Here is a 26,033-nt window from a genome sequence, read left to right as displayed (position 1 = left end):
CACCTTTCTATCATTACGTCCTGTCTTACGCACGCCCAGCTCGTGAGCGTCAAGGCATTCATATGTCCAAGGGAAATCAATAGACTATTCTTGTTCTATTCGACACTTCTTTACACACATGAACACCCTATCATTACGTCCAGTTTCATGCACGCCCAGCTCGTAAGCGTCAAGGCATTCACAGTATCCAGAAGAAACCAATGGACTATTCGGGAAACCAATAGGCTATTCTTGTCCTATTCGTTACTTCTTTACACTCATGGACACCCTTTTATCATTACGTCCTGTTTCACGCACGCCCATGTTGGGCATACGGATGATTCATTTTTGCGTCCTCGCCTTCCTGTGCCCTCGCCTTCCTGCGCCCTCGCCGCAGCCGGCTCGCCAACTCGTAAAGCTCGCGCGTACCAGTAACGAATCGTTGCCCGTCGGTCCGCCGCGTGTTCGGCACAAACAGGGCACGTCAGGCGGTTCTTCGCCCCATGGGTTGGCCGTCGCGTTCATCATCGTTCAAGCACGATCCCCTCCCTTGGCTTCGAGAGCGCGCGTGACGAGAAAGGGAAGCGACGGTGCGCGTCCTTGTGCAGGCATCGCCGGCAGAAATGCGGGCAAGTGGAAGCGTCGTAAAGTCTGCGGCGGCCATGTTTCGACGGGCGCCCCTCAGTGTCTCATATACGGGTCGCGTTCCTTGACAGCTCGCACAGCTTGAAGCGAAGGCCACCGATAAACCGGCACTCCGAGTGGGTGTGTCTCGGCGGGCAGTCGACCTCGCTGGGATCCCTGTTGCACGCCTTTTCGAGGGCGCACCAGGCCTGCGTCTGCGAATTGACCGATCAGGGCCACCACCCGTTGCTGACCACTTTCGGGTTGGGTTGAGAACAGGCAGGGTTCGTGACCGGTTCGACGGCCCCGAGAACCAGCGGGACGATGCAGAGTACGATGGTTGCCCTCATGGTGGATGGAGAATGCGTCAGGTCGTTGCTGGCGAGTGTTGTCGGTCGACCTGCTCGGCGTGCTCGGGCATGGCCCTGCTTTTATACCAAACTCGGCACCCAGCAGGGACGAGTTTGCGAGGGCAACGAGCGGGAGACTTTGCCTGGGTCATCGTCTAGAAGACCACTTGAAAACTTGGCCACTCTACGCACACCATAGAGGTAGCAACTCCGGATGCGAGCGCCAGCACACCGGCTCGTATTCTCGCCGCGGGATGACGCCGCCTTTCCCAGGTCAAGCACGCTAATCATACCCATTACTTGCTAGTCTCAGGGGGGCCGCAGGGGGGGACGGGCAAGGCTGGAACTGTTTCCGTAATAGATACGCCTTGTGGACACGTCGTCTCTGCACGTTTGCTCGCTGTTGCCATTGGTATTCCGGTGTGCGCATGTGTATCGGGCGCGCTTCCAACCTGTGACGAGTACCAAAGTCCGGAGCAGACCGACGCAGAACGGGGTAGGCATGACAAATTATTAGTAATAGCCGTCGCGCCAATATACAGAACTTGGATCTATAGTGTTAAGCGCAGTATTACTAGTCAGGCACTAGACAAAAAGGACGATTCAATGCTGGTAGCGCCGCTGCTGCAAAGTGAATGGACACTTTTGCCACCCCGGCACTTGCATGGAGGTGTAAGTACAGTGCTTGCTTGCTTGCTTGCTTGCTTGCTTGCTTACTCACAGTGGGGTGGCAAAAATGTCGATTCAATTTGTAGGAGTAGCGCTGCCAAAACTGAATCGTCACTTTTGTCAGGTGACTGTACTTGTGCTAGGGAGGTGCTCGGTTCAGGCACCTATATGGAGTTCCTTACGTAAGAAAGTACCGGTGGCCAAAGGCCTACAACTGTGCTTCAACGTACAGTGGTTGCATGCAAGTACATGCTGTCGGTTCATGTGCATGTATGGAGTTATGGAGTACTTGCAGTGGTACTTGTGCGAAGCACTCGGCGCATGTACCGCTATTCACGGCACTCGGCACATGTACTTGCCGCTATTCACAGCATGCATGTACCTGTCCTGCGCCCAAATCCATGCTCTACTTACTCCGTGCCTGCACTGAAATTCGTTGCAGAACCCTCCGCACACGGGCGGTCGGAGCCAGCGCACGGGTGCTAGCAGCACAGCAAGGTACGTCTGCTCTACGGAGTACTGCGCGGCACCTCCACGGCGTACCGGAGCACACCTACACCGGCTGTACACTTGCCAGGCCATGCATGCCTCCCACCACCTACCTCTTATACAGGTGCATGTACAGGTACAGTGCCCACGCAAGTGCGGAGTGCTTTGGCATGTATCACGCAGGTGTACTCCGTACTCCAACATGAAATCAAATGTACATACTTGCTTGCAACCAAGTACGGAGAGTACTTGTACAACTACAGCGGACAGGAACTACTTTGGCGCTCGCATGTACACTCATGCTTGCAAGTACACCTGATGTACAACACCAAGTGCACCCAAGTACTGCAAGCACAACACCAAGTACACCTACCCGTGCAGCGTGTTGTACGGTACACGTGCTGTACTGGGCGTTACGGAGCAATGGCAACTGATGGCATTGGCGCCGCGTACTCGCATTCATAGGTAGGATGGAATGCGTACACGCACTTGCTGTGAGTGCTACCTGGACTCGACCTGCTGTGAGCTCGCACAGGAGATGTGAACGAATCGCTGTAGGTTCACCTGGAGCTACGAGCTCATGATACTACTTAAGCGCTCGAGGGCACTCCGTACCGGTACCGTTTTTATTAAAAGGCTACTAATGGTGAGACAATGCTGTACATGCAAGTACTCCGTACACCTGTCAGTACTGTGGAGTACTAAGTATACATACATGTACTCCGTATCCGTGGAGTATTATTACTTAACTCCTCCGTGCCGGGAACAAGATGTGCTCCGGACCAAGTTCGGGGTACTGGCCCGCCGTACAGGTAGTACAAGGGCAGGTCGTGCAGGTGCTTGCAGTGATGATACAGCACTGCCCTGCCTGCTGTACTGGAAAGTAAGTACCCAGTAAGTAATTACCTGCCGAGCACCTAGTAATAGTTGCAGTACGGAGTATGTGTTGTTACCTACAGTATACGTCCGTTATATTACTTGTAATTACAAGCAGGTGCAATACTCCGCACGTGTGCTTTGGTCGTACTTGCGGACAACACGAGTAAAAAGGTGCAAGCATCAATACTTGCTTCGTATTCTTGGCATTGCTGCACTCCGTACTCCGTGCAACTGCCTGCACTTGGATCGCACAATGCTTGTACGGCCAGCGCTCGGGCAAGATCCATGACCCTGGGCAATACGGCATCCTTCCTGCCATCGCTCGAGCCGGCCGTCTCCTTGGGGCTCCTGGAGGACGGTGCCGTTGGCGGCGGCTGCCTTGGATGGAGGGTCCTCCTCGTCTTCGCCGCCAGCGCACATGTAATACGACGCACGTGCTCAGCTGCCGCGGTGCTCGGGTGTGCAGGTTCATCTCGGAGCGCGTTGGCGGCGGCCACTCTCTCGCGTCGGTGCTGCCTCGCCGGAGAGGAAATGTCTCCTCCACCTGGCCGACGGGGGAGGACGGGAGCGACGGACTGCGACGGCGGCGGTGAAGAGACGGGCGTGGCCTTTGTTGCGGACGATGCTGATGGGAGCGGTGAGAGCTGCGTGGAGGGAATGAGGAAGCGAATGGGAATGAGGAAGCGAATGGGAATGAGGAAGCGAATGGGAATGACGGGCACTCGTGGCCATGCTGTCCATCGGCCTTGTATTCTGTCTGCCTGCCCTTGCTTGGCATGTTTGAAGCGAAGCTGTCCGTTGCACTCTAGCATGGAGACGTGGTCACCTCACCTCCACTCCGGCAGGCCCGCCACGAGTCCCCGGCTGGCTGGTACTGGCTGGTGTGCGGCACCTACAACTGCATACAAGTATTAGTAGGTAGTGCCGTGCCCTTGAGCGGTGCCTGGCATTGCACCGCAGCACTGCCCGGTACCACTATGCGCATAATTACAGGTAGGTATTACCTAGTGCCCAATGAACAATCACTTCCAGCACAGCGACCTGCCTACCCGTCTGCGTATATTCCTACAGGTATTATCCACATGCTTATTACCGTACATGTACATGTACAACTTATATGCCATGTGTGATATTGCTGAGCGAGACCCGCTTGGCAATAGAACTCCGACTACTCCGTACTCCGTACTTGCATCCCTTGCTCGTATGCACCGGCAAGTAATCTCCGTCGAGGATGCAGCACGCTTGCCGCTATTTCCAGGGGTGCGAGTGCCTGCAAGCACGGGCAAGTGTGCCGCCGCACTTGATGGCCCGCACTTGTAGGGAGTCGAGCGCCTATAACGCTGCACACTAGGGGCATTACCACCAGGTACCTAGTGGGTAGGTGCTTGCCTAGTACGCCAGCGCCTGTATTTGCTCATGTGCAAGTGCACAACGAGCGTGCGAGTGCCAAGTACAAGTACGATATATTAGTGGGTGGCAAAGGTGTCTATTCGCTTTGCAACGGCGGCACGAAGCATTGCACTCCGTAACACTGCCAAAGTTGAATCGTCACCTTTTCTGGTGACTGTGCTTGCGGAGTACTTGCGGAGCAGGAGCGCTGTAATTAAATGCAGCGTCCTTGCTCCTGCGCTTACTTGTGCTGTGCATGTACACGTACCAACACCCAAGTACAGGTGCAGTACACTTGCGGCACAAAGTACTTGCAACGCACTGCAGGTGTACTTGCACTCGCACAAGCTGCTTCCAAGTAACCCTCCGTACATGTGTGCTAGGTGCTCAAGTACACGTATATAGTTGCAAGTCCTTGCGACGCAAGCACATGTCCTCCGTATGGACCGGGACACGAATACAAGACCATGTACCGTGTACTTGCAGCCACTCCGTCCTCGTGCTTGAAAATACTGCACAAGTACAAGTACGCATGGCTGTACTTGTACTTGCGTACTACTTCGTTGTTCTCCGTACATGTACTCCGTACAGCACTCCGTACTTTGTTGTAATTTGTTGAGCGCATGTGCATGTAAGTAAGCAGCTACATAGGTGTACGGTACATGTACTTACTTAAGTACTGTATGCTTTTGCCCATGATAATAGTAATAATAATGGTAATGGTAACGGTAATAATACTGCTCCTATAGGACGTTGGCCGCATGCTAGTACCTAGTACTCCGTACGTGGCTCCGAGATGTCGGTTGTACCCACAGCACCCATCCAAGTGCTCCATTGAGAGCAAGGAATGACGGAGTAGTTGTGCGGAGACGGCGAGCGCAAGCACAACGACGGTTGAACCTTCGTTCAGGCCCGCACATGAGCAATTTTATCGGAGTAATAGTTTCCAACGGTCAAGACGGCGCATGTGGTGCTGACTCGCGACCCGATCGTGCTGCAGATGGCCAGCCACATTTGCACTCGGTCGGTACGGAGTACGGAGTACCTGGGCGTACGTCACATGTGCTTGTAGGTCTGTGGGCAAGGCTGGATGCAAGTACAAGCACAACCGCATGTGCGTGTCCAGCACTCTGCACAGTGAGCAGTTGCCTGCACGCACAAGTACGGCGAGTGCATGTACAGCTACGCGTGCGGCACGGACATTTAACGGTTTTACCGTGCAGTCCATACTTGCGAGCCAAGTTCCACGGAGCCATGCAAGTCGATGTACGTGTACGCTCGCCGTGGTGAGTACTACATTCTAGCACCCGTTCACTACAAGAGCAGTTGCATACTAGAGGTACAAACCTACTAACCTTAGTGGTAGTTGGTGGTAGGAAGGTGTGCCCTGTAAGGAGTACTTTGTAGTTTTGTAAATGGTGTTCGAGCAGTAGCAGTACTTGCTGTACATGCAGCGTGCATGTACGCTTGCAGTAATACACACTAGGCACTAGGTACTAATACTTGCATGTACAGGGCAGAGCACGAGTGCATGTGCAGCATCTGCTGGCGGAGCACACAGTTGTGCTGCAGACAGAAGTACAAGTACGGCGGATGTACTCCGCGCGGTACTCCCTACTTGCGTCCAATCCATGTGCACCTAGCCAAGCGTACACGTGCGACGACAAAAAAACTCGGGCAGCGTCCTACCACGGCACCGTAAGCGCCTGCAGGACACGGCGACGAATCCTTAGGCGCCGTTGCCTGCGCTGCAAGCAAGTAATACGGCACATGTGAGTGTGAGGGAGTACTGTGCTTATGTGCACGACTTACAAGTGACGTGGTATGATAGTGGGCAAGGTGTCGATTCACTGTTGAGTAGTTGCGCAACCAAATTGAATCGTCACTTTTGTCACCGTGGGTGTACGGAATATACCAAGTATATACTTTGCTTGCTTACTTACTATACTGTACATGTGCTGGGCACCTATAGTACTAGGTACCTATGCATGCACATGTACGTGTGCACCTCGCACAAAAGTACACCGTACCCTCACGAGCCTCGCCCAGCTCTGCTCCCGCACCAAGCCGGCAAAGAGGACGGTCATCATGTGCGCACTATAGGCACCAACGAGACCCTTACGGTAGGATCCAAGGAGGCGTGGCAATCCTTCTCGTCCTGCTCCACCCCTGGCCGGCTGGCAGTACCCACCAAGTGAGATGCGGCCGTCATTGCCGGATGCTCACGATCATGGCCTTTGCCGTGCAGCACAAGCAGATGCATACGAGGCGCCGGAAAGTGCGTGTGCCGTGACGGTAGCTCCAAAAGGGCGAATGGCGGCGCCTTGCAGGCTCCGGAATCTCACTCGGACACGACCGTGTCAAGGCTTGCTCCTGTCAACGAGGGACAAACTCTGGAATCCCACTCGGACACGACCGTGCAAAGGCTTGCTTCTGGAACAAGTCATCGTCTTCCCCTCCCCGCTCGAACAGTGCCATACGAGGTCGCATAAGGGCAACGGCTTCGATCCGTCGCCACCTGCCTTCTCCCGCAACCCCCGGTGGGCGCCGGTACGAACCCATTCCTTGGTTCCGACGCCCGAGCGAGCGAGCTTCCGACGCTACAGCTCGTCGTGCGCCCCCGCCTTCGTGCCGCCGAGCTTCAGCTGGTGGACGAGCCAGCTCCATCCGTCCTGCGCCCTCTCGCCGAGCTTGGCGAGCATGGTCCCCGCAGGCGACGAGGCGCCGTGGCGAAAGTAGTTTGCCTGGCGGCGCGCGACGGCCTGGAGCTCGTCGAGCTTGGATCCCTGCGGCACCGGCACGCCGCAGCCGTCGAGGTACGCCTTGACGTCGGACTCGGACCACGAGCGAAAGCCGTCCCTCTCGACGGCCGCCGTGGCCGATGCCAGGTAGGCCGTGGCCGACGCGTACGCGGCGCCGCCGGCCGTCGAGGCCGACGAGTACGCCGCCCGGGCGGCGCCGAGCAGCTCGTCGCGGGTCGCCTCGCTCCTCTCCGCCACGGCCCGAGCGGCCGCGTCCCCGTGCTTCAGCAGGTACTGCTTGAGGTTGTCGCGGGAAAAGTCGTCGAGCGCGTGCGCCGTCGAGGCCGTCGCCGCGCCGTGGGCGTGCTTGCGGACGAGGGCCAAGAGGTCGTCGACGCCCGTCTCGGCCGCCACGGGGATTCCTCGGGCGTCGAGGTAGGCCTTGAGCCTGCTCTCGGACCAGGCGCCGGCCGCCTCGTCAAAGGCGGCCCGGGCGGCGGCCGAGGCGGCGTCGGTCGTCCTCGCGTATTGGTTGCCGGCATTCGACGTCGCCGCCCCAAACGCCGACCTCGCCCGGGCGGCGACGGCGTCGCGGCGGTGACGGACGAGCGCGCGCAGCTCGTTCAGCCTCGTGCCCTGGGGCCGGCGGATGCCATTCTCGTCGCAAAACTCCTTGAGCCGAGACTCGTCCCACCCATCAAGCACGGCGTCGGTCAACGTCGCGAACCGGGCCTCCACCTCGGCTCGGGCGCGGGCCGCCTCTCGCTGACGGTGGAGATGGGCCGTTCGAGAGTAGCGACGGACCGAGGCGATGACGCCGTCGCGCGTGGCATCCTGAGGCGTGGGGAAGCCGTACGTCTCCAACCAAGATCGAAGATCCGAGTCGGACCAGGACGCGTACATCCAGTTGCCCGGGTACGCGACCGTCTCGCCGACCTTGCTCGCCGCCGCGTCGTAGCCGGCACGGGCTCTCTCGAGAAGGCTGTCGCGATCGTGCGGCTCAGGGACTGGGGCAGGGAAACGAAGCGACGTTAGCGTCGGCGAGACGAGAGCGCGCGCGGCGGCGAGGGAGGGGGCGCATGCCTGGGATGCCGTGCTGGTCGCAAAAGGCCTTCAGCTGGCTCTCGGACCACGTGTCGAGAATCCAGTCCTTGGCACTCGTGGCCCAGCCGAGGCCGGCCGCTTCCGTCTCGTCCCATCTTGCCTTGACGTTGCCCATGAGGCTCTCGGCCGTGCCCTCGGCGTCGGTCCCTGCGTCCTTGGTCTTCGCGCCGAGGAAAGAGGCCAGCTGGGCGGCGTCCCAGCTCCTGTACGGCTCGACGACGACGTCGTTCCAGCTCTTCTCGACAAAGTCGACCAAGTCCTTGCGGTCGGCGGGCGTGGGAAATGGAACGCCGTGGTCCGACAGCCAGCGCTCAAGCTCCGTCTCGTGCCACTTGTTGAAGACTGCACGGGCAAGGCGGGTCAGAGGGAGCCGTGCACGAGGTCGCGGCGACGCTCGCACCGACGCTCGCCGCGAGGACGGGTCACGTACCGGCTTTGGTTCCGGGAAGCCAACCGCCGGCGACGATGCCGGGGACGGCAAGACTGGCCGTCAGGACGATGGCGAGGCACCTCATTGGGATGGATGGATGACGGTTGACGGTAGAAGTGACGGTTGACAATGTGCGGCTGGGCGGGCGTGTCGTGCGAAGCGGCGGGTGCGGCGCAGTTCGAGGAGCGGGCGACAAAGACGGACAGGCTTTTGCTTTATCTGCACGTCGCAGGCGGCCGGTGGAAGGGGGAGGAGAGAGAGCTCCAGGCCGCGTCGTAAGGGAGGCATGACGTGACGGTGACGGATGACGTCGACTGCTCGCTGGAATGGACAGCTCGGTCGGCCGAGGACAGCACCAACGGTTCCCTGCCACTAGAATCTACCACTAGTCCGTGGCGCCCACGAATCATGGTTGTCGGGCGCCGTCATGCTGAGAGAGAGGCATCTTCCGTGCTGACGGGAAGGAAGATGCCACGCTGCACCGAGCTCGTCGACGGCAAGTCACAAAGGTGCCCAAGGTGCCGGTTGGTGAACTGTACACGTGCGGGCACGAGGGCCGTGATGGGGGGCTTGCTCGCCGCCATGGGCAACGTCGTGCATCGGACTGGATAACTGCTCCTTGTTCGGACGACTGGTGGTCCTTGGATTGTCGTGCTGCCAGCCCCAAAAATTGCCAACGACAGTATTGAGATACAGTTCAGATCATGGCCTGGGGCCTTTTTTTTTGGCAGTGCTTGTAAGTATTCGATGACGCCATCTTCTTCATAATGTACGTGTGCAGGTACCGCAGCGAGTGCTGCCAAGGACGCTGGGGCCTACAGTACTTACAACTACAGTACTACAGCACTAGGTAGTACGTAGAGTACTAGTTGAACATGTACTAACTTACTCTACTTGTAGGGGACGGGAGCTGGAGCTCCGGTTGCATGACGTACTTGGCGCAACGGTGCTCCGGCTCACTCAAGTACTCACATGTACACGAACTCGCCTGCAGCAGCATGCTACACTACCACCACAAGGTATCTATACGAGGTACTTCGCACAGACGTAATATTACCAAGTTTCGCACGCATAAACATACAACTACAACTACGTACTTAATACAACTAAAGGGCTCCGTTGCCACTCGGTACCGAATTACGTACTTGTACTATTCGTGCGTTGTGGCAGTATGAGTTGGTGTGAGCTGCCAACACCCATGGAATAATACCAGGATACGCAACTTAACCGAACCGGACCAAAAGTTCCGCCCGCGGTGACATCGCTCCGTGATGCGCATCGAGACCTTCTTTTGTTTGGGTCGGCAGCAATTCTTCATGACGAAGTGGCCCAGATGACGCAGTCGCCTCCATTGGAACGAGGCCTACGACATGCTGATCGGTTTGCCCCCGTCGACAGTGACGTGCTACACCACCACTAGGACTGCCTGCCGTTGCATAAGCGGTCTTCACTAGGCCATAGCGATACGGCAATTCTCTCATCGATTGTACATGACGAAATATGCTAGTACTGTGCACCGTCGTGCAGTAGAAACCGTGAGGTATGAAACGTGGGGTTGCGCGTCGCCGATGGACATATGGCGATGCGATGCATAAGTACACTCACGCAAGCGATGGTGGATACCGATTGCTCAGTCGACTCACTCACCGCAGGGGATGGTCGAGGGGGAGGGGGAGGGGGGGGGAGGTGGAGTGTAAATCACCGCCGTCGTTGATGGTGAGTCGAGCAAGTCTTTGGCGCAAGTCAGTCCTCATTCATCCGACAAAGAATTGTTGCGTGAATGCAAAATGATGGAGACGCAAGCCTAGTGCCGAGTGCCGATTCTTTCTTCGAGGAGCATCACGGCGAGCTGAGTTCTCGTCACTCTCGGCATTTGCACAAGCGGTGGACTCGTGCCTTTCGGTGCAAATCTTGGTGATTGTGTGCCACTCATTCGGCCGAACGCCGATGGTGCGGGCGACGGCTGGTCCAATGGTGCGTCGCACGTGCCGGCCAACTGCCTCGCAGGCGGTACGCCTGACAAATATAGCGCTCACGGCGCCCAAGGAATCGAGAAATCCCCCACTCGAGTCGTGCCCTGTCACCCCTAGCTCCCGAGCGGCCGTTAGTGCTTGGCTTCCTCGTCAGGGTCCGACCGGGGGGATGCGCAACTCCACCGATTCGTCACGAACGACCAAGCACACACACATCGCACAAGTACTCCCTACAGCAAGTGCATGCCGTACTAGCAAGTATTACACGTACACATACTCGTAGCGCTTGCATGGAAGTGTGCTGTGATTATCCGTACTTGCTTACGGCATTCCGGATACCAACTTGTGCTTCCGTAAGTGAATGCCCAAGTACTTACAAGCAATATTACCGGCACTCCACGCACTGAGTACAGCACTAGAGTACTTACACCAGCCAACACGGCACACCTCCACTGCCCCTCCACACCTCCACTGCCCCTCCGCTACTCCTTACGCCCTGCAGTATTAATTTTTACTTGCTGCTATAATAGTACACCTCCGCTACACCTCCACCACACCACCTGCACTACAGTCCACCTGCAGCGAGTTGTTCACCACATGCGAAGCGTGGAGAGATGCGGTGCGTGCATGCAAGCGCACCATGGTGCTACACGTGTCGCGACCGAATGCCATGGGGCATCAGGAACGGCCAATGGCATGATGCAATGCCGTTCTCTCGGAAACGAGATACGCTGCTGCTTAGCTCGTGAGGTCGTGGACGAGTTCCACGACGCCCTGGTGGACGCTCAGAGCACGGACCGAAGCTTCGAGCGAGCTGCGGCGGGGAGCCGTGCAGCACGAGGCCCCGAAGCAAAAACTGTCGGATGGGGCCCCTTTGTCGGGCCATGGTGATGATTACCATTCATCCATGGCCAACATCGTACGCCGTCCGTCGTCCGGCTGCGACGATAAAAATGGCGGATGCCATGGTAAAGGCAAAGAGTAGCGTCATCATCGCCTGGGCATGTGCCGTACATGTACAACTACCGTGGGTGGTGATAAACTGACCCATGGTCGGGTGGCTGACCTGACCCGTGCCTCCTAAAATAGGCAATTTGTGGGCCGCTAAAAAGCTGACCTGACCTGTGGATCCCTTTTTTTAATTGGCTAAGAGACTATTTACAAGTGGAGCATAGGTCAGGTTAGCAATAGCAAAATTTATTACCAATGAATTTCCAACCGGTCTCTCTTTCCTTCCTTATATACGTTAATCCTATACCGCCTCCACGCCTGCATTATCAATTAATAATTAATTATTATTGTTAATTCGAATCAATTAATAATTAATTCTCATTATATCCCGTGCCGCCGGAAACTCGCTATAGGACGTTAACGCATACAAAATATACGCTGCCAGTAACCCTGCAAAGCCTAGTTACCGCTGGAAGCATCTCCCCGCCTAGACTATCGACGTAAGTAATCGATAATCGATTGATAATTGATTATTATTTATAAAATTATAGGAAAATAATATGATAAAGCTCCCTCTTGGGGAGGTTTTTTGCTGCGTTACTACGCTTGGTAAATCGCTCTATCTATTGGTATGTTAAAAAAAAACAATCTATCTCTAATTAATTAATAATTGATTCTTAAAATACGTTGTTGGCCGCGGTAGAAGCGGGTTGGGGAGCAGATAACAGAATCTATTGTTAATTAATTGTGAATTAATTGATTGGAAATGAATTAAGATTTCAAGAATAAGTTTTGTTTAACAGATTTAATTTTGCGAAAATGATTTATGCTGACCTGACCTATGCTCTACTTTTAAAAAATTCTTAGCCAATTAAAAAAAGGGATCCACAGGTCAGGTCAGCTTTTTAGCGGCCCATAAATTTCCTATTTTAGGAGGCACGGGTCAGGTCAGCTGCCCGACCATGGGTCAGTTTATGTGTATCCACACAACTACCTGGTCCGTACATGTACAACTACCTAGTACTTACTGTACCTAATTACAACTAGACGCAAGCTTCCTCACCCATGGCATCGCGACACCCTTGCACGTGCATGCGTCGCAGCGAACCACGCTGCTTAGGCTGCCTGCTCGATTCTGACAGCTTCGTCCTCCGTCATGGCAAGACGCCTAATCCACGTCTCGGCTCGACTCTCAACCGAACCGTGCTCGATTCGGCACCACATCAACGAATCGCTCGTCATGAATGGAGGGGACGGCTAGTCAGGCACAAGGTACATTCGTCGCAGCTCGGCCGCCAACCCGCATGTAACGTAACCTCCGCTCCCATCTTTCGCCCGCCAGGGACAGGCCCCATGAATATCCCGACACGCTAGCTCGCCACCACTCGATGCGAACTCATGCGAGCTCCCCTGGCAACTACCTCCGAACCGTCTCTTCGCCACGGCACGGCGACAGCTCGTGCGAAAGAATATTCCTTGGCCGTGTCGGGCATTTTCTTTCGGCTTCCCTGCTCGCTGGACCCTTGCCCTGGCCGGTCGTTCTGGGCCGTGATAAATAGCCCGCTTCCCCGCGATGCCCCGATCCAACTTCCTGGTTCCGGGCCCCTGCAGCACAGAAACATCCATCACCTTCCACCCCTACAATACACCACACCTCAAGCGCAAGCAAAAAAAAAAGACATCAAGATGCAGTTCTTCGCCACCGTCGTTACCCTCTTTGCCGCGCTGGCCACCGCGTCTCCGCTGGCCAACTCGGCCAATGCCAAGCGCAGCCAGGTGGAGGAGTCGGAATTCGAGAACCTTCAGTATGCACTCCTCGACTGTGTTGAGAACAACTGGCAGCCGGCGACACCCGAGCCTGAGACGCTGGGAATGATATGGTCAACCGATCTCGTCAGCAGCCTCGGCACCGAAGCCCAGCTCCAACAGGCCATCGACGACTGCCACGGCGGCGTCGCCACGGGCGCCTTGAAAGGCCTCAAGCCAAAGAATGCCGCCGGCAACTAAGCAACGATGCCACTCCTCTCCCCTAGCCAACGCATGGAAGGGCTACGAAGTGACGAACGTGACGACAAAAACACACTGCCTACGCTGCAGGAAGGAAATGGTGGAGAAGGGGCCGTCGGAACGCAGCACCAAGTGTGTCCACGGCAGCAGCTTGCCCAGCCCGCAGGTACGCGGCACGGCCATTCTTCTACGTAGTTGTCAGTACATGCAAGTACTGTAGGTGTACGGAGTACAGGTACTTGCAACGGCATGGCACCCACCCCCAAGGATAGGTAACGAGGATTAGATGGATACCCAATATGTACTGGCCATTTTCTCGGCCGCAACAAAAGTTGATAGATTTTCTCTTCTTCTGAAACGAAAAATTCCAACATCTTGTCCAATATTGTCCAGTGTGCCTGTGGGCGGCGAAATGCCGCCGTGTTTCTGATGGCCCTCTGACCGTGAGGTATCATGGTAGGAACAGACTGTCGCCACACTGCTCGGCGAAACCTCGTCGGGGCTTCGCCTTCGTGTCGGCACGCAAGCGAAATAAAGTAGTCTCCAACGCGCGCCTCGCCATGGACCAAACTACATGTACAGTCGCTTGCCATCAACGGGTTCAAGACAGAAACCATGTCGATGCAGTAGAAGCCATGTCGATGCAGCCGAGCACCACGAGCACGTCTCTTGAGCGAGGTCGGTGAAGCGGAGAGGAGCGCACCGAACTCGCCAGCCATGGTCAGCGCGTGCGTACTGGCGTTGGCCACTCGACCTCTCCCATGGCTCGATTCAATAATGCATGCTTCCATCGTACACGACGGCATGTCGAAGCAGAACGCTCAAGCCCTCTACCCTACCATGGGAGCCAGCCCGTCCATGGGGAGGCCACGTGCATCGAGCGACATCAACCGGCCACCAGCTGGTCCCTACGGGGAGGCGCCGTGGTCCCATCTTCGACGGTCGAGCATCGTGCCATGGCCGAAAGAGTACAGCAGCATGGTCGTCGAACATGGACCCATCCATACGCCATGGTATCCGTCCAAAATAATTCCTTGGCACCGAAGCCATTCGTGTCCATGTATTTATTTACTGTGCTTGCACCGTGCTCCGTACTTGCATGTACAGTAGTCCGTTTGCTGCCTGCCGCTGGGCCTCATGCATCATCTCCGCAAGAGTGCCGCACGCGTCCGCCCGGCTGTGACGGCGTTCGCTTCCACGCCCACGTTGACGCATGTTCTCCGCAGTCATTTCCCCGACGACAGAGTCCTTCGCGTTGTAGCTTGCGCCATGGGCCGTGCGCCGTCGAGAGGGGCATCCCTCGGCGGGAGCGAGTCGTGCTCTTCCGTTCTCGACATGGGAAGACGCCGGGGGTCCGCAGCACACGAGCAGAGACCAAAGTGTTTTTGCTTCACCCGGGCGGCACAATCGCCATCAGACGACGACAGGGTGGTGGTACGAGGCTCGCCATGAAGCATCTCCGACGGCACGGGGGGACGTCACCGTCATCACGGGAGGGCGTGTCGGGACGCCGTCGCTCGAGGTCGGTCGTGACGGTAATCCTTCGTCACCAGTGAATCCGGAACGTGCACCCAAGGCAGTCTGTCACATGGCCTGCGATCGGACGCTGTGCTACCTGCCAGGTCTAGGCGGACGCTGGTCGTATGATGCGATGGGTGCTGCCCTCGCGCATGCGCTAGCACTGACCAGCGCTGGGCTGGCTCACTGGCTCTCGCTTCTTGCAGGCGCCATGCAGCGAAACGCCAGCGTGGTTGTAGGCGGCGAGAGCACAACGACAGCGTAACGGGCGGCGTAACGGCGGCCTGACGGCAACGCAACGGCAGCGCAGTAGGGGGCCAGGGGGGGGAAGCGGAAGCGGCAGCCAGTCACCGATACGGTATTGCCGGTGCCTTCCCCTGGTACCTTCCCCTTCCCCCGGTACCTTCCCCCTTCCCCCGGTACCCACCTTTGCCCCTTCCCCCCAGCGCAGCATGCAGTAACTCCAGGGGCACCAACGTGGCAAGTCCAACCACGAGCTGGTCCTCTAGGCCAATGAGGAGGGCCGGTTGACACTGCAGCTGCCTCCCGCCACGCGCCACATAACTCCCTCGACAGCAGTCGACGGGCAGTCGCGGCCGCGCCTTCCGACTTTCCGTGCAGTAGAATCAGGCCTGCCGGGCACGTACATTACCGTAGCCTCAGGCCTTCGTTTGCATGTACTTACAGTACTTGCATTACCATAGCCTCAGGCCCATCTTTGCATGTACAGTACATTACCGTAGCCTCAGGCCCATCTTTGCATGTACATTACCGTTGCCTCAGGCCTACCTTGCATGCACATGCACCGCGCGTGGGCGGCAGATGGACTAGGGCTCCTGCGCGGCATGTGCCTAGACTGCTCCGAACCATTGCCTACCGCCTGAGGCCAGGCCGACGGTGGCGATCCGTCACGAGCACGACGCAGCTGGTTTGCCTCCGGCGGCGAACAAACGTCAATCCACCCTCTCCGCGCCGTTGCCGCTCCGCCTGCCCCATGCGAGAACCGGCGAGCGTTTCCCACCATTTCGCCTCCCGCTAGCCTCCTCAATCCCTCCTCTGTTCCCGGCGCTGGCCCCACCCGCAGCACGAATTGCTCCCAGACCGCCGTGAGTGAACGAGGAGGGAGCGACGCCGCCGACCACCACCACCACCGCCTTCGCTTCCACGACACCTCCACGGCCGTCGTCCTGGAGCTCTCCGACTACGGCGAGATACAAGCGAGCAAGGACGCCCAAGAGCGCGACAGGAAACGACGGGAGAAGCGGGAGAGCAAGCGCCGCTGGCTCGAGGCCCAGGACGAGATGAAGTTTTCCCACAGCATCCAGTTCAACGCCGTTCCGGACTGGAGCAGCCACTACATCGCCTACAGCAACCTCAAGAAGCTGTGAGCCCCCCCCCCCCCACCTCCTCTCTCCCCCCCGGGCCCCGGTGAGGTGCCTCCGTCGGATGACACGCTAACCTCTCATCTCTCCCCCCCGCCGCCAGCATCTACCAGCTCGAGAAGACAGCACACGACAGCCGAGCGGGCGACACCGAATCGAGACCCCTCGTCGCCGCCGACGACGCCGAAAAGGTCTTCTCCAGGGCCCTCGGCGTCGAGCTCGACAAGATATGCTCCTTCTACGTCACAAAGGAGGGCGAGCTCCTCGACGAGGTCCAGCAGCTGCTCCACGACGTCGGCGACTGCCACGCCGCCGATCCGCCGCCTGCCCTGCACCGCGTCTCGTCCGAAGGCCAACGCGGCCATCCTCGGAGCCATGGACGGCCTGCGAGCTCCACCGTCGCCGCCTCCGACGACGACGAGGATGACGTCGAGGACAGTGCCAGCGACGACGAGACCACCGGCCTCAACAAGCCAAAGGGTGCCAACGCCGCCCGCAGGAGGGCGGCGGCCCACCTTCTGGAGCCGCCGGGCCTCGCGCCGGAGCATGGCCGGGCCTCGCGCCGCCACAGCATCACCTTTGACGACTTTGGCGAAAACTCCCTCTTCGCCGACAATCTCTATTCCTCGGTCATCATGCTCAAGAAGCGCATCATCAGCCTTTACGTCCAGCTCTGCGAGCTCAAGTCGTACGCCCAGCTGAACCGCACCGGCTTCACAAAGGTGCTCAAGAAGTTTGACAAGATCCTCGACAAGGAGCTCAAGGCGGCCTACATTCGCGCCCACGTCGACCCGGCGTACCCCTTCAAGGACGAGACCAAAAAGGTCATCGAGGAGAGCATCGCCAAGATGGAGGCCGCCTACGCCGCCGTCGTCACCGCCGGCGACGCCGACCTGGCCAAGCGGGACCTGCGATCCCACCTGCGCGAGCACGTCGTCTGGGAGCGCAACACCGTCTGGAGGGACCTCATCGGCATCGAGCGTCGGGGCGAGGCCGCTCGCCTCGGCCAGTCCCTGCTCGGCCAGGACCCGAACGCGGCCCCCAAGCGGCTGCAGGGCGACGACGACAAGGCCGTCGCCGCGAGCCAGATCCGCACGCCCCTGGGCCGCCTCTCGCTGCCCGCCTGGCTCATGAACGGCTCCATGCTGACGCTCCTCGCCTCCATCGCCGTCTTCCTCGCCCTCCTCGCCCTCCCCATCATGAAAAAGGCCGAGCAGCAGAACTGCCTGGCCATGCTCGTCTTCGTGAGCCTGCTCTGGGCGACCGAGGTAAGCAAGCTTCCGCCCACCGCCCCGACGCTCGAGCACCGGACCCGCCTCTGACCCCGGCTTTCCCGTTTCCTAGACCATACCTCTGTTCGTCACGTCGCTGCTCATCCCCTTCCTCTCCGTCATCCTGCGCGTCGTCTGCGACGAGGCCGAGGGCAAGCACCACAAGAGGCTCAGCGCGAAGCGCGCGACCGAGGCCATCTTCGCCGCCATGTGGACGCCCGTCATCATGCTGCTCCTCGGCGGCTTCACCCTGGCCGCCGCCCTGTCCAAGTGCACCATCGACAAGCGGCTCGCGACGCTCATCCTGAGCAAGGCCGGCACCCAGCCCAAGACGGTGCTCATCGCCAACATGTTCGTCGCCGCCTTCGCCTCGATGCTCATCAGCAACGTCGCCGCCCCCGTCCTCTGCTACTCCATCATCGAGCCCATGCTGCGGACGCTGCCGTCCGACTCGGACATGTCCAAGGCCGTCATCATCGGCATCGCCCTCGCCTCCAACGTCGGAGGCATGCTGTCGCCCATCGCGTCGCCCCAGAACGTCGTGGCCATGGGCATCATGGACCCCGCGCCCACCTGGCTGCAGTGGTTCTTCATCGTCATCCCCGTCGGCGCCACCTCGCTCGTCCTCATCTGGCTCCTCCTGCTCGTGAGCTTCCGGCCCGGCCGCGGCACCAGCATCTCGCCCATCCGGCCGTTGAAGGAGCGCTTCACCGGCGTCCAGTGGTTCGTCACCGTCGTCACCATCACCACCATCGCCCTGTGGTGCGGGAGCCACAAGCTCGAGGGCGTCTTCGGCGACATGGGCGTCATCGCCGTCATGCCCATCGTCCTCTTCTTCGGCATCGGCATCCTCACCAAGGAGGACTTCAACAACTTCCCCTGGACCATCATCATCCTCGCCGCCGGCGGCCTGTCCCTCGGCAAGGCCGTCCGCTCCTCGGGGCTCCTGCACACCGTCGCCGGGCTCGTGTCCGAGGGCGTCGAGGGCATGAGCCTCTACGGCATCCTCGTCGTCTTCTCCACCCTCATCCTCGTCATCGCCACCTTCATCAGCCACACGGTCGCCGCCCTCATCTTCCTGCCGCTCGTCTACGACGTCGGCGTCGCCATGGACCAGCCGCGTCCGAACCTCCTCGTCATGGGGGGCGTGCTGATGTGCAGCGCCGCCATGGGGCTGCCCACGAGCGGATTCCCCAACATGAGTACGTCTCCTCGACCTCGCCGCCGCAGGTTCGCGCTAACGCAGAGCAGCCGCCATCATGAAGGAGGATGCCGCCGGCCGGAGATATCTTCGCGTGAATCACTTCATCAGCCGAGGCGTGCCGAGCAGCTTGATAACCCTCGTCGTCACCATCACGCTGGGGTATGGCATCATGCAACTGGCAGGCTTGGACTGAGAGGCTTGGGACTGCGAGGCCTGGACTGCGAGGCTTGGACTGCGAGGCTTGGACTCTTGGACTGCGAGGCTTGGACCGAGCGGCTTGGACTGAGCGGCTTGGACTGAGAGGCTTGGACTGAGCGACTTGGACTGAGAGGCTTGGACTGAGCGGCAAGTCATGGCAGAGGAGCCTGTCAGTCAAAAGGGAAAACACGGCGAGACATGGAATGGATGGGTGACGATGCTCGCTCGCATCCGGGCCGCCGTAGGGTTCCCGTTTGCGCAAGCCTGCCGGCCGAAGCAATCCCCGACACAAAGTCATAAAACATCAGTAACTAGCTGGGATCATTTGTTGCTTTTCGCGCCCATGGCCGAAGGAATCCATGCCTGGGAAGTGAAGAGTGTCACGGTTGAGGGTCACTGTGTGAATGCGCACTGTGACACTGTGCATGGCCGGCATCCGCTGCGCTGACGTCGTCTTGTCGATGGTGCCAACCAATCAATACAGCACCGTAGAGGTACTTCCCACCTACGCAGGCAGTCCATCTCGTGCTTCTCGTCGTCTTCCACCTCAACCTCGGAGCGAGAATCAACCTGCCAAATGTGTTAACGTACCCGCTAAACTCGAGCGGCCCAATGCTCTTCGTCTGACGGTGGCCGCAGCAGAGCTCCGACCCGGCCAGCCAGCGCCATGCTCTCCGCCTTCACCGCCCGACCCATCATCGAGCTGCGTCAGCGAGACAAGTCCAGGATCGAGACCATCCTCGCCTACGGTACGTTCGGCAACGTAGGATCGGTGCTTTTGGCGAGTGCTGGAGCTAACGGTGACTCGAATAGGCGACCGCATCCTCGTCGGCCTCAACACGGGCGTGCTTCGCGTCTACCGGCTCAACGAGCTCCCTTCGACGGAGCAGCACAGCGTCCCTCACGCCTCGGTCGACAGCAGCGAGGTCAGCAACACGACGACCGAGGATGGCGGTAGACCCGTATCGCGAGCGTCGGGAAAGCCGACGGATCTCCTGCGCGAGGTCGAAAAGTTCTCGACGCGCGCGATAGAGCAGCTGGCCATCATCAAGGAAGCCAACACCATCGTTTCCCTGTCCAACTACCACGTGTCCCTGTACGACCTGCAATCGTACGGGCTCATCGAAACGCTCGGCCGATCGAAGAATGCGTCCTGCTTCGCCGTGACGTCCAACATCGTCAAGGATGCCGACTCCGGCATACCCGAAATCATCAGCCGGTTGGCCGTGGCCGTGAAGCGGCGCCTGCTACTTTGGAGCTGGCACGAGAGCGAACTGGGACATGACGTCGGCGAGGTCGTCCTTCCGGAATCGATCCGGACAATCACGTGGGCGAGCGCGACGAAGCTGGTCTGCGGCATGAATGGAGGGTACGTCATGGTCGACGCCGCATCCCGCGCCGTCGAGGACATCGTCGGTCCCGGCGCCGTCGTGGGCTCCAGCCAGGGCAGCCGCTTCGGTGCCGTCAGCAGCGCAGGCATGGGATACATGGGCCTGGGCGGCTACATGCCGAAGCCGCTCGCCGCGAAGCTCGCCGACGGCGAGATGCTGCTGGCCAAGGACATCAACACCTTGTTCATCAGCGACCAAGGGAAGCCGCTGAACAAGAGGCAAATACCATGGCCGGCCGCGCCAGACTCCATCGGGTACTCGTATCCCTACATCGTCGCCCTGCATCCGCCGTCCAAGGGTTCCCTCGAGGTGCGCAACCCCGACACGTTGTCGATGCTGCAGACCATCGCCCTGCCCGGCGCGGCCCAGCTGCACTTCCCCCCGCCGACCGTCAGCCTCGCCCACGCCGGCAAGGGCTTTCACATTTCCAGCGACCGGTGCGTCTGGAAGATGGGAACGACCGATTACGATTCGCAAGTCGAGGAGTTGGTGACGGCCGGTCGCTTCGACGAGGCCATCAGCATCCTCACCATGCTTGAAGATGCGCTGCTCAGGAGCAAGGCCGAGACGCTCCGAGAGGTCAAGATGCTCAAGGCCGAAATGCTTTTCAAGAAGAGGAAATATCGGCAAGCAATGGACTTGATGAACGAGGACGAGGTCCATGCGGCCCCGGGACGAGTTCTGAGAATGTTTCCGCCTTCCATCGCAGGGGAGTTGTCGCAGTATGCCGATCGCAAGCAGGACGAGCACGAGGAAATGCCGGTGAAGAAGAGGCACGGGACGAGGCCTACGACCCCTGCGGATGGTTCCCCGCAACAAGCCGTCGGCGGCTTCGCCAAGCTGTTCAGGGGCTCCCACAAGACCGCTTCCGCCGACGTCTCGCCCGTCGGTTCGGCAAAGAAGGATGGAGCCGAGGAGGATGGCGCGGAGAGTTCGAAGGAGTCGCATGCCGCCGAGGATGGTCCTCCGGAGGGAAAGGACCTGACCAAGGCCGTCTTGGAGCTGAACAGCTATCTCGCCGGAACCCGCGCGCGTCTGCAGCGAGTCATCGATCCGGTGACGGGCAAGCTGAAAGCCCGGACGGACAACCAAGGTTCCGCCGAGGATGTTGCCGAGAGATTCTTCCGATCGGCCGAGGACGAGTCGGATCAGAAGCTCGAGGAGGAGCTTCGCAACACTTTCCGGCTCGTCGACACCACCCTTTTCCGCGCCTACATGTTCTCGCAACCGTCGCTCGCCGGTTCCCTGTTTCGGATACCCAACTTTTGCGACCCCCAAGTCGTCAACGACAGGCTGTTGGAGCATAACAGGTACAACGAGCTCGTCGATTTCTTCTTCGGCAAGAAGCTGCACAACGAGGCTCTGGGTCTGCTCCGTAGGTTCGGGTCGTCCACGAAGCCAGACGAGGCGGCGCCGGCACTTCACGGGCCGGACCGGACGATACAGTATCTGCAAAACCTGCCACCGTCCGAGATTGATCTCATTCTCGAGCATGCCGGGTGGACGCTCGAGGCGAATCCCGGCTACGCCATGGAGATATTCACGGGGGATACGGAGAATGCCGAGACGTTGCCCCGCGAGAGAGTCGTCTCCTTCCTTCACGGTCTGGACACGAAGCTGGAGATGCGGTATTTGGAGCACCTCGTCAATGAACTCGAAGATATGACGCCGGATTTCCACAACCGTCTCGTCGAGCTGTACGTGCAGGCTCTGTGCCGAAAGGAGGCGGGAGGTGACCATCTGATGGACAAGTTTGTCAAGTTCCTGCGCGACTCGCGGCAGGTGTACGGATTGATGAAGGCCTTTTCGCAGATTCCCAAGGATGGTACGATGCGATGCCTCCCCCCCTGCCCCCTGGCGACGGGGAATGGTTGCTGACGGACGCAGATGCCGAATTCTACGAAGCCCAGGCGGTCGTCCTGAGCAACATGGGGCAGCATCGACAGGCCCTGGACATTTACGTCTTCAAGATGCATGACTTTGCCAAGGCCGAAGAGTACGTCGCGTCCGAGGTGCGCAGCATGATTTGGGTTTTCCTAACCGGAGCAGATATTGCAACCGCGTACACAAGTCGCAGGAGGCCTCGTCGTCGGCTCTGCCGCAGGGAACGGAGACGGTCGAATCCGACGACCCGACAAAATCCATATACCACGTCCTGCTATCGCTCTACCTCAAGCCGCAGCCTCCTCATGAGCCCCAGCTCGGGCCGGCTCTGGATCTCCTCTCCAAGCACGGCTCGCGACTGCCTGCCACGTCGACGCTCGGCCTGATACCGGATGACCTCGCCGTCGGGGCATTGGAGGACTACTTTCGCGGGCGCATACGGTCGGCCAACAGTCTCGTCAACCAGTCGCGCATCGAGGCGAATCTGCGTAAGACGGAGAGCATATCCATCGCCGCACGGTTGCATCTCGGGGATGACGCTGCCAACGGACAGGGCGGGCGCAACAGGCACGTCATCATCACCGACGAGAGGCACTGCGTCGTCTGCCACAAGAAGCTCGGCGGCGGCATGCGCATCGGGGGGAGCGTGGTCGCCGTCCTGCCGGATAACGTCGTGGTGCATTACGGCTGTCTGGGCCGCGTGACGGGGCAGAAGGCGGACAGCCTGCGAGCGCCGAACTGGGGGAAAGGCTTCTAGACGGCCACGGTGCGGTGCGAGCTTGGCCGCCGCGGTTGCGCCGGCGGCCTGCCGTGCTGCATGGTGGGAGGCACCCGCGGGCGTGTCGACAGAGTTTTATCACTAGATATGTCGGAAGCCTGTCATGTCGTCACACCGCTTGCCGGCAGCGCATCCTCAGTCTTCTTCTTGGACCTCTTCGCCGTAGTTTTGCTCCTCCTTGTCGTCGTCGACCGGGTTGTCGGCGGCCGCGTCGCGTGCCTTGTCCTCCTCCATGCGCGCCGTGAGTTCCTTGTTCACCTGGCCCTGGGTTTCGGCGACGGCCTTGCGGAGGGCCTCGAGGTAGATGGTCTTGTCGGAGACGGCATCGGACGGCGGCGCTGGAATGGTCCTTTTCGTTTCGAAGGCGTCGTTGGCGGGGGAGCTGTAGCTCGCCACGAGCACCATTGGCTTTTCCTGCGCCATTTTCGTCTCGCTGTAGAACGGCTGCGAAATCGTGCGTTGGGTTGGGTTAGGTTGGAAGAAAAGCCCGGGGGGGGAGGGGGGTTGTGGTTTAGGTGAAGTATTTGAAATGATGGTGCTGAGCGTGAGGGTCAGATATTCATTATTTATTAATCATCACGGCCTACCCTGCAGGTCACGTTTCGCTTGAAGGGTGGGTTCCCTGCGCTGAGATGAGTGGGTGGAAGCGCGGGGCCAAACAATGTCTTGTTCCAGTTGGTGCCCTAGAGACTAAGTACAGTGCAGTGCAGCGCTGTAAGCAACCTGCCACCACTGTAATTGCTCCGTTCGCCGTTAGATGCTTGAGTGTGCTCTCTGACGACAAGATGAAATCACGCCCACTGGAAGAGGGTAGAAGAGGGTAGATTGAGCATCTCGAGGGTCGAGCATACTTTTACCAGCATTGGCAACAGGTTCGCTAGTATCTGCAGACCCTGCTCCTACAGCTGGGGTGTTCGGTTTCACCCAGTTCACACCGTCATTTTCATCGCCAACATGGTGCCCCTCCCCAGCTGCCGGAATGGATTCCCATTTCATTCAGAGAGCACAGCATGGCTGACCGCCACCCACATTTTGAAGTATTACGAATTCGTCGACACGGGGATGAATGAAGCCAGCAAACATTTGATGCGTAAATTGACACTGAAAATGCGGCGGAAGCAAAAAAAAAGTAAGCCAGAGCCAGGTTTCGATCCCGGGCATCTTTCGATATTGGTGATAGTGGTACGCCACTTAAAACCAACGCCTTAACCACTCGGCCACTCTGGCAGGAAGTTTCTCGATTCTTCAAGTTAGAGGTACTCTTAACGTGCATCATGTTAGCTTGGCATGTGATGCAGCTCCACCCTGAGTACAGAGCACTTTGTGAGCACGGTTACAGCTTTCGATGCAGCCTCGCATCCGCTGGTACAAGTGAGCGTCATTACTGGTGACTGGTTTTGTTTTATTGCCACGGCGCAACATTTAGAAGTACTGTTAATCGTCAGCCAAGCTACGCATCGACTGGGGTTCGCAACCACTCCTGCCGTGGTCAAAGTGGTGGCGGCTTCTGGCACGGCATTGCATCAGCAACCCAGCATGCGCTTCGATGACTGAATTCGGTTTCGTTTGGAGAAACCGTATGCTTCGGAGCGTCCACTTTGTCATCTCTTGTCAAAGGGTCTATATTATGCGTTTTTGTCCGCAAAAATAATTGGGGGGATGACAGCATCGTGGATCGCATGGACGCGATGCTTTTCCTATGAGATGTGAGGCGTTCTGGAGACCTGCCGTCGATGGTGAAGGCGTCGACACGCTGATGCGACAGCACCCATGATGCTGATGGAGTCTTTTGCTGGGACATTTTCAGGACCAATTTCGCAATTTCATCAAATATTTGAATGGCACCTCAGGTCTCTGGTGAGTGGCATACGATGTCTGATCCGCAATATGCGTCATGCATCATCGAAACTTCCAATCTCCAATCTCTCAACATGCTTTCCTTACGCAGCATCCGTACACTGGCAACTCCAGTCCTCCATGATTGACGCGCACACATCCAAAGCAGAACATGAAAGAACGACTCAAGATGATAGAACGATTCAAGACTATAGAACTACCCAAGATCATAGAACGACTCAAGATCATAGAATGACTCAAGATCATGACGGTAGGTATGATCGGTGTTGCACGGAATACCTCGACTACCTGTCCCGTAACGCGCTCTACTAGGGCCATTATCTATCTCTCGGCTTGGCCAGGTCAAGGTCAATAAGCATACCCTTGAATCCATTCGCCACCTTTAGGTTCGTAATAATAACATTGATTGAAGAAATATCCCGATAGAGAATATTTGCAATGGACGGGCCCGTTCGAAGACATTTAGGTAGTAAGCAAGTGCGCCTCGTTCAATCGTGAGGTTGTATTCAAGACTAAAGCTTGCCCTTCTTCCAAGCTTTACGATTCTGTGCCTTTTGTATCCGTAGCCGCCTTATTGTTACTGTTACGGCAGACTCCACTCTCCTAGATCTGCCCCACCTCCCTGCCCAGCCGAGCTTTACCCTTGCGCCTAGCCGAGCTTTACTCTCCTAGGTCTGCCCCACCATCCTGCCTAGCTAGCCGAGCTTTACCCTGCGCCTAGCCTTGCAATATTACCGGTAAAATAGAGAGACTGATGTGCCTTGATGGCATCTTGCATTGAGTCTAGTAGTTCCCTAATCGTCTTGAAGTCGCTGATAATACGGCAGGCTATTGAAACAATTAGGTAAGAGTAGATCCTATTTGAGGTCGTGTTGTGCCGGTTTGCGGGAGTAAAGAGTGAAACGTGAAATATGAATCGTGAATTGGGAATCGTGAATTGGGAATCGTGAATCGTAAATTGCGAA

At 58.1% G+C, this 26,033-nt stretch overlaps 5 protein-coding genes and 1 non-coding gene across 6 annotated transcripts; 3 read left to right on the top strand and 3 right to left on the bottom strand.

Annotated features, from left to right (window-relative positions):
- Window positions 1-6,979: 6,979 nt before the first annotated feature.
- DCS_05464 (uncharacterized protein) lies at window positions 6,980-8,739 on the bottom strand (the record flags this gene model as incomplete). The annotated part of the gene is made up of 4 exons (XM_040802767.1): window positions 6,980-7,369; window positions 7,727-8,127; window positions 8,168-8,566; window positions 8,655-8,739. 4 exons carry the CDS (start codon window positions 8,737-8,739, stop codon window positions 6,980-6,982), a joined length of 1,275 nt encoding a protein of 424 aa, XP_040657800.1.
- Window positions 8,740-13,264: 4,525 nt separating this feature from the next.
- Window positions 13,265-13,585, top strand: DCS_05463 (uncharacterized protein; the record flags this gene model as incomplete). The annotated part of the gene is made up of 1 exon (XM_040802766.1): window positions 13,265-13,585. One exon carries the CDS (start codon window positions 13,265-13,267, stop codon window positions 13,583-13,585), a length of 321 nt encoding a protein of 106 aa, XP_040657799.1.
- A 1,729-nt stretch (window positions 13,586-15,314) lies between these two features.
- Window positions 15,315-19,153, top strand: DCS_05462 (putative PHO87 protein; the record flags this gene model as incomplete). The annotated part of the gene is made up of 5 exons (XM_040802765.1): window positions 15,315-15,338; window positions 15,994-16,487; window positions 16,589-17,753; window positions 17,830-18,958; window positions 19,008-19,153. The coding sequence occupies 5 exons, from the start codon at window positions 15,315-15,317 to the stop codon at window positions 19,151-19,153; spliced, it is 2,958 nt and encodes a 985-aa protein (XP_040657798.1).
- A 672-nt stretch (window positions 19,154-19,825) lies between these two features.
- On the top strand, window positions 19,826-23,190 carry DCS_05461 (AvaB protein; the record flags this gene model as incomplete). Its single annotated transcript, XM_040802764.1, has 4 exons — window positions 19,826-19,907; window positions 19,972-22,374; window positions 22,437-22,561; window positions 22,621-23,190. 4 exons carry the CDS (start codon window positions 19,826-19,828, stop codon window positions 23,188-23,190), a joined length of 3,180 nt encoding a protein of 1,059 aa, XP_040657797.1.
- Window positions 23,191-23,346: 156 nt separating this feature from the next.
- Window positions 23,347-24,207, bottom strand: DCS_05460 (Gon7 family protein; the record flags this gene model as incomplete). The annotated part of the gene is made up of 3 exons (XM_040802763.1): window positions 23,347-23,655; window positions 23,799-23,894; window positions 24,007-24,207. The coding sequence occupies 3 exons, from the start codon at window positions 24,205-24,207 to the stop codon at window positions 23,347-23,349; spliced, it is 606 nt and encodes a 201-aa protein (XP_040657796.1).
- Window positions 24,208-24,343: 136 nt separating this feature from the next.
- Window positions 24,344-24,438, bottom strand: DCS_t55. Its single transcript has one exon. It is a non-coding gene; the product is annotated as a tRNA-Leu (tRNA).
- Window positions 24,439-26,033: the final 1,595 nt, after the last annotated feature.

Source organism: Drechmeria coniospora, chromosome 02 (assembly GCF_001625195.1).
Source record: "Drechmeria coniospora strain ARSEF 6962 chromosome 02, whole genome shotgun sequence".
NCBI classification, from domain to species: Eukaryota; Fungi; Ascomycota; class Sordariomycetes; order Hypocreales; family Ophiocordycipitaceae; genus Drechmeria; species Drechmeria coniospora.
This window is presented reverse-complemented; position numbering and strand designations above follow the sequence as displayed.